This window comes from Vespula vulgaris, chromosome 8 (assembly GCF_905475345.1).
Source record: "Vespula vulgaris chromosome 8, iyVesVulg1.1, whole genome shotgun sequence".
NCBI lineage: Eukaryota > Metazoa > Arthropoda > Insecta > Hymenoptera > Vespidae > Vespula > Vespula vulgaris.
The window spans coordinates 4,138,042-4,149,442 of record NC_066593.1 but is presented as its reverse complement, the minus strand read 5'-3'; the positions used below and the strand labels follow the sequence as shown (position 1 = coordinate 4,149,442).

Here is an 11,401-nt window from a genome sequence, read left to right as displayed (position 1 = left end):
ATGGAATCTAATTTTAATAAATTTATAATGTGGGCAAAGAGCACAAAACACAAGATCTTTTTGGAAGAACAAAACATACTAACTATTTATTTAAATTACTTTCGGTTTGTACATAGTCCGGTGTCTCTACGCACTGAATTTATTTCAATCTTTCTAAGAATCTAATATAATTTAAACTTTATATCTCCATATTTCACTCATATAACTTCTATCTACTAATCTAATTATACATTTTCGGATTAGTTAAGCACTAGCGCTATAATTACAGTCCCAAGAATAAGCATACAGTACGTACAGTAACTATGATTAGCAACTAATACTTGATATGAGATTCTTTTTGACAAAATTTCTTCATCCGTATAGATCTATACTCCGACCAAGAAAAATTGCATTTACATACATATATCAATTCTTTTATTATTTTTTTTTTTGTATATTTTTTTCCAAGGCCCGACGTAGACGGAGTTAGTTAAAAAAAAGAAAAAGCACCTGAATTACAGTAATCGTAAAGAGCAAGAGACAATTCCGACGATCGTCATGTTGCACGAATGAGCTTAATGACAAACGCTTCTCACCGATGGTCCTTTGGAAAATAACCGAATACTCGTTATAGATATACATGTATTTACGAGGCCATAGGAACATAAAACTTTTGCAAAGAGTCTTTTCGCAAGCCATATTTTTCTTTTATATTGCACTGGCTATAGTATCTCGATGTACCTGAGCTATAACCCCAACGTGAGAACTGTCCGCGCTCGATCTCGGACTGATGTTACACTCGATCATAGAGCCATTATGTTTTTGTATCACTATAGATCGAAATTCACCACATTCACTAGTAGAAGGTTGATTTCCTCGGGAGCGCACACCCTTCGTTAGGATCCTTTTAAACGCTTCTCTGAATTCTGTATTGAAGATACTGTAGATGATCGGGTTGAAGGCCGAGTTGCTATAGCCAAGCCATGTGAGTACCTGATGTAAAATTTTTATTTAAAATCATGCGAACTGCGAGCCAGAAAGAAAAAAAGAAGGACAAAAGAAGAACAGACATACACACGTATGCAAAAAAAGGTCATGCAGTCTTCGAATAAAATTCAAATATTCGTTTCCAGATCAAAATCGTTCGAAATGTTTTCTTATCTACGATTTGACGTGTATTTTTTCTTTTTTTTTTTTTGATTTGTCATTAACGTCTGAAAATACGGTCATACTTGGAATGCTTGCACTGATATGCAGGTTTTACAGTAGGCTGCAACAATGTTAACGCAGAAGAATGGAACCCAGCATATAAGAAAGACGCCCATGATGACGCCTACGGTGATTGCTGCTTTATGATCGGACACATGATACGGACTGGTCGGCTTTGACTTCATTTGCGGTTTTGGTGGCTTGTAACGACTCTTTGTACGGAAGCTCTTTCCTACAGATACTTCCGGTATCTTCGTGACGGCGCGAATACTTTTGACATGTTTCTGCGCGTAGCAATAGAGTCTAATAACGAAAAAGGGAATTAGCAATTATTGATACTATATAAGAGAGTAGCAGTTTAACGATGTACAGTATCATCGCTATTGAACCAGTTAGCGGACGTTCTACTTTGCTACTTTAACTATAAAGACTTTTATCACGCTTTCTTAGCGCTGAAAGTATATGCATAGGTTTAATCATTCATCGATGCTCACCTGCAATAGATTCCGAGCATTACCATGCAAGGAACGTAAAAAGAGATACAAGAGGATACCACTGCGTAGGTAGGGGTGAGGTCCAGGGCGCAAGTCGGATGCTCCTGAGAAAAAAAAATGAAAAAGATTGTAAACTATTGTTTCTATAACGAGTGTACCAATAAATACAATCAATGATAATTCAATGATCGCTGTTATCACGACAGAAAATATCAGATAAATGTTCGTTAGTTCCAATATTATCAGTTAATCGGACACATTTGATTATACAGCATATTATAAAGCATTTTTTGTGCGTTCAAAGCGTATACCAAGGCAAAGGGCATGCCTTAAGGCCATTTCTTACGTAAAGCTATGCCAGCTGGATTTACATACATTTTTTAAGTGTATAACCATAATTGACATTGTTATTTTTTGTTTCTCCTTTCTTTTTACAATCAATGCAATTCGTTTTTTCAATTCGTTCTCTCGTCACGTACGTATACCACTCTCGTTTGGTTATCAAGTATGCGCATTAGATAGTATATATACCTGAGAGAATCACTCGATCTGCGGCGCTCGGAAACATATTTTTGCGCATGCGCGCTCTTATAGGCGTGAATATACAATATTGCATATTATTTGCGTTGCACATAACTAAATTCAATGCGATAACTGAGGCTGCGCTTCATAATTAACAGAGAGAGAGAGAGAGAGAGAGAGAGAGAGTACTGACATTATGTTTATAACTTACTCGGACGCCCGAATTCGAAAGAAGGCTGAATGAGATTCTTGTAGTGTTGATCAATGATTTGTAAGTATGCCTACTCCTATTGTTCTACCACGCGATCTCTATAGAGATCCTTACATATCCGTTCCAGATGCTTAACCCGTATCCTTCTGTCATGAGTATTGTATATTTTCAGAGATAATCGATGTCCCAATAGTCAAAATTTATTTTGGTCGCATGTCAAACCTTGCACTATCGTTACCTCTTTCCCATCATTATAAACCAGGAACTGATCTGCTCTATGAAGACCCAGGCTGATCGGCACGAAAGAAATGAGACCTGCCAATAGCCACACAACAGCGATCCCGGCAGTTGCAATTCTTCTTGTTACCCAGCGGCCGTATCTGATAACGACATTATTATCATATGTACAATGTATTAGAATTTATATTTGAAGTGAAAAAAGAAAAAGAAAAAATATCATTTTTATAAAGTCGATTTACCTAAGCGGATCCTTGATGTGGATGTAGCGATCAAGAGATATGGCGCATAAATTCAATATAGAGGCAGTGCTACACATAACGTCGAAAGCTATCCAAGTATCGCAGAATTGCGTGCCGAAGACCCAGTATCCAAGGAGGTCATTTACGCCGGCAAATGTCATCACCAAGCAACCGACGAAGAGGTCAGCAATCGCGAGGGATGCTAGAAATAGGTTTCCTATTCTTCGCAACCCCCGGTCAGTGTAAATCGCTACACAAACTAGGACATTGCCAGCGACTGATAAAAATACAAGTATCAGGAGCAGGAATCCTGAAAAATTCAAATAAAAATCGATGAATGAATATTTCTCGAGCTTCTTATATACTTTCGTTTAATAATATTCAACCGCATGCTGTTTCTCCGTTAGTAACTATTAGATACGTATCTGGAAAATTAATAGAAATTCGATGAATTTCTAAATAACGATATATTGTGAAAAGTGTTCGTGTTTTATATAAACATCTTCTTTTAGCCTGTTTAATAATAGGTCTGAATATACCTATCTTTCTTGCTCTTACTTACTACGATGCGCAATAGAGAGATCGAAATAGAACATCACATACACATAAAATATAACGAAGTGGTTTGCCTAATCGTAATACAGAATTGTAGAATCAGAATTTGTTTTGCGTACGCGTGTATATGTACCACCTATTGTCGTGCAAAAATAATCCTTTCTTCGTTCTGACAGCTCTGATAAGACTTAAAAGTAGGGCAAAACTGGATTGTTTATCGGAAAAGGATTAGTCTGAATTGAAAACGTTTTGTAACGTACAGATATATATAGGAGTAAATAGGGGAAAACGATAGGTAGGATTGAAAATGATGAATACGGAAGGGAGTTTTGCTGGTTGATAAATTATTGCGCAACGTATATACGGTATCTCTCATCTATGTAAAATTAATTTTAGTCAAATATGAAATTTGGCGAACCAACTAGAAGCACCGACAGCAACGTGAAAGCCTCTTCAGGTAGATCTTCATCACCGATCGTCAAATTGTCCTGTAAAAAAAGAGGAAAAATAAATATTAACAAAATTATAGTTACGTTAGATGATATAATCAAATTTGATTTAGGTATGACGAGACAATGTATAATAAACTTCTAATCGAAATGATTTCTTTCGGTTATTCTATACGAAAGCTCAAATATGTATATTTAGGATCGGTTTAATTCAACGATATCGATTGAAAGTTCACAGTGGCGGCCATTCCGTTTGACACCAGCAACGAAAGTAACTCGTATAATTTCTATAGTTATTATTTCATAACAATGGGGAATGACATTTTGTTTTTTCGATGTCTGTCAGCAGTAAAAAGATTTTTTTATTGTGATAACATTTTATAATCTCCAAAGCATAAATATCTTTGCATCTAAAACAGCAACAGAAGATAATGACAAGAAAAAATAAAGTTTGTAGTATCAAGAAAAAATGAATCAAAATTACGTGAGAAGTTTCGAAAGGCAATTTATTATTTTGCAAATAAATATCGCCGAGAGTCTCTCGTTTCAGGACCCTTGCGAAATGAAAAATAATTTGCGTGACTATAGGTCATTGCAATGTATGTTGAAAAATAAAAATTGTAATTAGGAAATACAGAAGTCAGTAACTTTCTAGCATCTTAAAGCAATTGGTATTAAATAATGGAAGCATAGGAAAATAATGGTACGAGATTAACGAAATCTTGATGAAATTTTTATGATACTTCTCAGAAAAAGTACCAAATTCCAGTACCAATGCACAAATTGCTTTAACATATATGGAACGATTACCGAATTCCTCAAAATTCAGGTTCATACGTTGACACTCCAACAAACATTAGTTGACGCGAACGTACGGTCCAGTAGTTTTCATTTGTATTAGATGAACGAATTAACCAGATTCGTTCATCCATAAGATCGAACAGAGAAAATCCTGGATGAATCCGTCTTCGGAAATACATCATCGGTAGATAATACAAATCGAAGATGGTAATCCTCGTTCCGCAAGCACTGAACTCACGTGTTATCATGACATTTTCCATGAGAATACGATGAATGCTGAAGGTTGATAACCTGCAATTATTTTTTTTCAATAAAAATAATCCGTATACTTGTCTAGGTATCTTCCAACGATTTTTTTCCAAAATATTTTCATTCTCGATATCACTCGCTAACAGTTAAAGTGTCGCAGTTCAAGATACTTCGTAATTCAATCATTTCATCGGAAATTATTAGCAAACTCGATCAGATCGATGTAATCATTTTTTTTTTTCTAATAACTGATATAAACGAAAACTGTCGTATATTCGCGTTAAGGTTACAAGCTAATAATAACAAGATATAATTATAGTCTAAACATAAAAAAGTATAATTTGAAAGATGAAAAATTCAATGAACCAATGGACGAATGGTAACCGCATACGGGACCTCATGCTGTAGCCATTTGTCTCATAAAATCATTATCATTGAATCCATCATATTTGAAATTATATATTTTTATATTATTACAAAAAGAAAAAAAAAGAAAAAAAAATATAAAACGTAACAACTCCGAGCAAAACTCTAAGAAACATTCTTCGAGTTCAGATATATGTATGTAGTACATGGATATTAAACATCGTTCTGTTCGATTTTTTGGAGTATTTTTGTAAAAACCGGAAATCAATTAACGTTCAATTAAGAGCGACTGGTTTGTATATGTATGTATGCATGTACACATCAACGGTAAGGAGATTTCACAATAATGAGATAGCCTGATCGATCGGCAGCTATCTTGGACAAGTCAGCGGGCTCGAGTTGGTCTCCGGCTCGTTACCCCCTCTTTTCTCGCTGTTCCCTTTCATACTCGAACTCAATACGTCCACCGTTGTTCCACTCGAGGGTAAGTGGGATACGAGTATGGAGGGAGAAACTGTTCACTTGAGGCTTGAAGCCTTGTCGTTAAGTTGCAAACGAAATTCGAAGCTTAACTTAATTCAATGATCGACGATAAAAAAAAAATCGGTGGATCGGTTAGTGAGATCTGCCTCTGAAATTTTATAATATATCCAATAGATTAAATCTCTTACTTGAATTGGCAAAGATCGATGTAAGTAACTTATTTGAATGTATTCATTCATCATGAAAATGATATTATTGGGGAAAATGATTATTGATTCCCAATGAAATAATCTGATCAATCGAATGATCATCAATTTTCTAACATTTTTTTCATTAAATAATAAATATATTGTATTATTCGAACATCCATTTAATCGAAGTGACCTACTAAAATTCTACTCTAATTATAACCGGTCACTGGTTGTTACTCCATTGAGAGAAAATGCTACTCCATGTTTCTAACGTGCTGAATCGGTTTAATCTATCGAAAAGAATGATTTAGAATAAGGAAATGAACGTAACGACACATTATATCTATTTCCACCAAACGGAAAAAATTGCACTATGTGTGAGCCTCTTAAAGGGAAAGGTCCGTACACAACGAATGCGATAGAATAAACATGATCATAAGTATGAAATGGAATAAATTCGAGGTAAAAAGGGAAACAGACGTATACACGATACGTTTAATATTCCTAATATTTTATATAACTCCTTTATATGCGACAACGATACGAGATTGCAAGAACAGATCTGTTGTACTACTTTCGGTGTGCAGAGGCCTTTAACCTTGCTATTGATTTTAAACAGCTCCAAGCGTACTCCTTGCAGGCAAAGGAAGATAAAATTACAATCGGCAAAAATTGAGATCCCTCCAAAATATAAGCAAAACATAATATATGTTATCGATGAGCTCGTTATAATCAAAACATTCAAGAATCTATTGGAATGTTTTATATTCTTGAATGACTTGATCCTACCACAGCCATTCTAGCTAAAACTAAATAACATTTTGACGCTTATTTACGCTATATAACATCGTAATATCTAATTAACGATCTAAACCTTCAGTTTGCCACTTCGAAACGTTCTGATTACTTCAACACTAATTCCACGAGAAACGTGTGTAAAAAGAAGCTTCAAATTGGTGAAAATATTAATGCGAACTCAAGTACATGTAATCAACAGGCTGACGCAACAAGCTTACTCTCAACTGTTGCAGAGTTCGAAGCGTGTAACTTATATATGTATATATTTATATAAAGAGTTTCTATCCTACGCATACTTGGGAATAAAAATTAGATATCCTTCAAGGTTCTTCTACGAATTAAGATAGACGCTTTAAAAGCATAATAGGTCTTCTGCATCAATAACACAAGTCATTATTGCGCAAAATATATACACATATGTAAATTCTTATGAAATAGAAAAATAACTATCGATTGTTACTAGACATTATTAATTTGAGATACGCAAATATATATTGAAGAACAAAAAATTTTCTTAAAAAATGTAAATTGTCGCTACCTGTATCGTGGAGCCATGCTGCTACGTACGGGTACAGTATAACGGGGCAATCGATGGTTGGGCCACCATTAACCGGTTTTTCTTGCTGACAGAAAAATTTTGTTTTTCGCCAGAAAACATAGTCGTGAAGCAACCTCATATTTAATTCTCTTCTCTTCCACTGTAAGAATTTACTTGGCTTCGGTTGTACTGGTGTGTTCAGGGTAGATCGTCGGCAAAGATATTGCAAAAATACGCGAATCTGTGAAAAAGTAACACTAATGCCAAAGTAAATTTTTTCATTCCTCGATACAAAGCATATTGCGTTAATAAAATGCTGACTTAATTAGAAAAATCTCTTCCTTCGTTTGCTCTTTTTCTAATTTTTTTCTTCATATTTCTCGCGTACATACGTATGTACATGCCGAACGATTTCTTTACTTCCCCATCCCCTGGCTCCTAACTCCTCGTCTATTATTTTTTTCCCATATATAGCAAGTATTAAATATATTAAAGGGACAGGGTAACGTGCGATTCTTTCATGCATGTGTGTGTATATATATATAAATATATATATATATACATATATATATACATATATATATATATATATATATATTTCGTAAAAATAATAAACCTAAAGCGAAAATAAAGATATATTAACACTCATGCACTGCGAACACAACGTTCTTAAGTATATTCACGAGTCTCGTTGATGTTGTCGAATGGATTCTGGATATTTCGTTGCACGTTCACCTGGAGCAAAATCATGACCTGCATCGAGAAGCGCACCCCGCCGCGCACTGACTGATCCGCACCCCCTATGCTTTTACGTCCCTCTTACGTCTCCGAACGAATCTGATCCTCTTACCACCCGCCATCATCGCTACCACCACCTTTCTTCTCTCTCACTCTTTCTCTCTCCTTCTCTATCTCTAACTATCTATCTACCTCTCCCTTCCTCTACGAAAGGATCTTGGAAAGACATGCGTAGCAGGCTTTGCCGACATACGTCAACGATCGGTACAAATACTCCTGGATATTGAATATTTCACTGGAAACATTTTATTCTTTAATAATAATCGATGTATATACAAAGATTAGAAATGATTAAAGTTTGAAACTTCAACTTCGTAAAAATGTACTTACGACATGATTAAGGTTAAAAATATGACGTTACAAAAAAGTGTACGTAATATACAAATGAAATGCACAAATTTATAGATGTATCTTATAGTTCAGTCGTATTTTATATACTTCGCGTTAAGGTTTATATAAGAATTTTTTGTAGATGTTACCCGGTAACACGAAATTTAATCGTACAATTGTTTCGACGCGTTACTTCTGATTTAAATCATGGCGCTTTTTGTAAATATGGCGCTGATAAGGAAATTAATGAGAGACGTATTTTATAGGATTATAGTGTTTTATAAATAACTTTTATTTTATTGAAATTATGTAATCTTCCATATGAATCTTTTTATTATTCTTGATTTCATTTATTTTTTATAAAAAGATTTCAATATTCCAATCGTTTTATGCATAGTAATATAAATTGATTATTTATATAGCAACATTCTTTTATAACTGATCAATGATTCGTTGTTACATCTGCTTTTAACCAATCGTCATTCGATCAAAAAACACTTGGGCTACTGTACACTGCATAACAGGTTTAATTTTAAATATTTTATAGTGAATGGTGTCGAATCTGCTTTGTCATCTGTGAGATATTAAAAACATTTGTATAGATTCTATAACCGGTTAAAGTTCAACTTCGTTCTTTTTATTTGTGTCTCGATCTTTCTATATTGTTCTGACGTCTTCTCTAGCACAGGTATGTTTCTATTATTTGTTTTTATATTTACTTTACAATAATTAATAGTATATACATAATATACAGGAAAGAGGTGATAAAGAAATATTGTAATTTGATCAGTTCTCAGTACAGTTTCTCAAATTAACAAACATGAATTTAAAAGAAAAAGTATATGTAATTGGTGTGGGAATGACCAAATTTGGAAAACCTGGGAAGCAGGATGGACCAGATTATCCAGAATTAGCAAAAGAAGCGTTAAATAATGCTTTGAAAGATGCAAATGTTCCATATAGCGATATAAAAGCTGCTTGTGTTGGATATGTATACGGAGATTCGACTTGTGGTCAAAGAGTCATATATGAAGTAGGATTGAGTGGTTGTCCTATTTATAATGTAAATAACAATTGTTCAACTGGATCAACTGCATTAATTCTGGCTAAACAATTGATTGAAAGTGGGAATGCTGATTGTGCTTTAGCTCTTGGTTTTGAAAAAATGGAAAAAGGTTCCTTGACAAGTAAATTTTCAGATCGAACAAATCCAATGGACAAACATGTAGAACTTATGGCTGATATTGTTGGTTAGTTATGTGAAACTATATTTATATTATGTACATTCATATATGAATTTATGATATATAATTTGGTATAATTATTAATAGGAATAAACGAACGACCAATTACTGCTCAATTGTTTGGAAATGCTGGTATTGAACATATGAAGAAATATGGAACAAAACCTGAGCATTTTGCAAAAATTGCTTATAAAAATCATTTACATTCTGTAAACAATCCGTATTCTCAGTTTCAAGAGAAGTATACTTTAGAACAAATAATGAAGTCTCCAAATGTATTTGGACCTCTAACAAAACTTCAATGTTGTCCAACTTCTGATGGTGCAGCAGCTGCTATTTTAGCCAATGAAAATTTTGTTCGTAAACATGGCTTGGAGTCACAAGCAGTAGAAATTTTAGGAATGGAAATGTCTACAGACTTGCCATCTACATTTTCAGAGCGTAGTTGCATTAAACTTATTGGGTAAAAGATATAATTATTTTTTTTATTACTTTTATATCTATTCTAAGAAAAGTCAACTATATATTTCAAATTAATATCTTTTTTATAGATATGATATGACAAAAAATGCTGCAGAAAAAGTTTTCACATTAACTAAGTATAAACCAGCAGATGTAGATGTAATAGAGTTGCATGATTGTTTTTCAACCAATGAATTGATTACTTATGAAGCTTTAGGACTTTGTTCTCCTGGTCAAGCTGGACAACTTGTGGATTCTGGGAATAATACGTATGGTGGAAAGTACGTTGTAAATCCTAGTGGTGGTTTAATCTCAAAGGGACATCCTTTAGGAGCTACAGGTATAGCACAATGTGCAGAACTTTGTTGGCAACTCAGAGGACAAGCTGGAAAACGACAAGTATCAGGAGCAAAATTGGCACTACAACATAACATAGGTTTAGGTGGTGCTGTCATAGTTGCTTTATATAAATTAGGTTTTCCTAAAAATTCGACTACTCCCGCGAAAAAAGTTTCTGCATCTTCTGGTGCTGTTACACAGAACAAAACTGGCAATGTTGATCCAAATATTTTCAAAGCTGGTCCACTTTTTAAATTACTTGAAGTTGCAATGAAAGAAGATACAGATGGGTTAATAGAAAGAGCTCGTGGAATTTATGGAGTTAAAATTATAAATGGACCTGGAGGTGCAGAAGGATATTGGGTAATAAATGCTAAAACAGGCAAGGGATCAGTGGAATTTAATGGTAAAACCAAACCTGATGTTATATTTACTATCAGTGATAATGATATAACTGATTTTATCTCTGGAAAATTAAATCCACAAAAAGCATTCTTTCAAGGTAAAATAAAACTTCAAGGTAATGTGAGTTTTGCAATGAAATTAATTGATTTACAAAATCGTGCAGCCAAGAAAATCGAATTACTTCGCTCTCGATTATAATTATATTTCTGCTAAAAAAATTGATATATTTTACAATAATTCCTTGGTTATATGGAAAGGTGTACTTTTTTGTTGCATTTTGGGGACTTTTATAAATTACATAATTAATAAGTTTTAATGGATTAGTTTCTAATGGGTTAAGAATGAACACTCTTTAAAGTTGGTACTACATAAAGCATTAATTAAATCATTAGTTAGTTATCATTTTATATTTTGATAAATATTCACTTAATAACATGTAACTGTTATTAATGAATATGTGAATAAATTGTAATCATTTATATATATATATATATATATA

General features: G+C 33.7%; 2 protein-coding genes across 11 annotated transcripts; one reads left to right on the top strand and one right to left on the bottom strand.

Moving 5' to 3' along the window:
• Positions 1-57: 57 nt before the first annotated feature.
• LOC127065782 (dopamine receptor 1) lies at positions 58-8,174 on the bottom strand. 8 transcript variants are annotated; one of them, XM_050998630.1, is made up of 7 exons: positions 4,709-8,159; positions 3,868-3,937; positions 2,895-3,204; positions 2,654-2,795; positions 1,683-1,786; positions 1,212-1,491; positions 58-972 (listed from the first exon to the last, which is right to left on the bottom strand). In XM_050998630.1, exons 3-7 carry the CDS (start codon positions 3,053-3,055, stop codon positions 688-690), a joined length of 972 nt encoding a protein of 323 aa, XP_050854587.1. In that variant the 5' UTR covers positions 3,056-3,204; positions 3,868-3,937; positions 4,709-8,159; the 3' UTR covers positions 58-687. The 8 variants fall into 8 exon arrangements, with proteins under 8 accessions (XP_050854587.1, XP_050854584.1, XP_050854586.1 ...); XM_050998627.1 differs by having other exon boundaries at positions 2,895-7,565; positions 8,008-8,174; XM_050998629.1 differs by having other exon boundaries at positions 2,895-3,937.
• A 744-nt stretch (positions 8,175-8,918) lies between these two features.
• LOC127065776 (sterol carrier protein 2) lies at positions 8,919-11,384 on the top strand. Of its 3 annotated transcripts, none has more exons than XM_050998613.1 (4): positions 8,919-9,140; positions 9,243-9,702; positions 9,784-10,159; positions 10,248-11,384. In XM_050998613.1, exons 2-4 carry the CDS (start codon positions 9,273-9,275, stop codon positions 11,098-11,100), a joined length of 1,659 nt encoding a protein of 552 aa, XP_050854570.1. In that variant the 5' UTR covers positions 8,919-9,140; positions 9,243-9,272; the 3' UTR covers positions 11,101-11,384. The 3 variants fall into 3 exon arrangements, with proteins under 3 accessions (XP_050854570.1, XP_050854569.1, XP_050854568.1); XM_050998612.1 differs by having other exon boundaries at positions 9,189-9,702; XM_050998611.1 differs by having other exon boundaries at positions 8,921-9,140; positions 9,207-9,702.
• The last annotated feature ends 17 nt before the right edge of the window (positions 11,385-11,401 follow it).

Coding starts and splice junctions, on each gene's coding strand:
- LOC127065782 (XM_050998627.1), bottom strand. CDS start 3,055: ATGACATTTGCCGGCGTAAATGACCTCCTTGGATACTGGGTCTTCGGC. Junction 2,796..2,894: donor CACATCAAGGATCCGCTTAG/GTAAATCGACTT, acceptor TGTCGTTATCAG/ATACGGCCGCTGGGTAACAA. Junction 973..1,211: donor TATCAGTGCAAGCATTCCAA/GTATGACCGTAT, acceptor ATTTTACATCAG/GTACTCACATGGCTTGGCTA.
- LOC127065776 (XM_050998613.1), top strand. CDS start 9,273: ATGAATTTAAAAGAAAAAGTATATGTAATTGGTGTGGGAATGACCAAA. Junction 9,703..9,783: donor ACTTATGGCTGATATTGTTG/GTTAGTTATGTG, acceptor AATTATTAATAG/GAATAAACGAACGACCAATT. Junction 10,160..10,247: donor AGTTGCATTAAACTTATTGG/GTAAAAGATATA, acceptor TCTTTTTTATAG/ATATGATATGACAAAAAATG.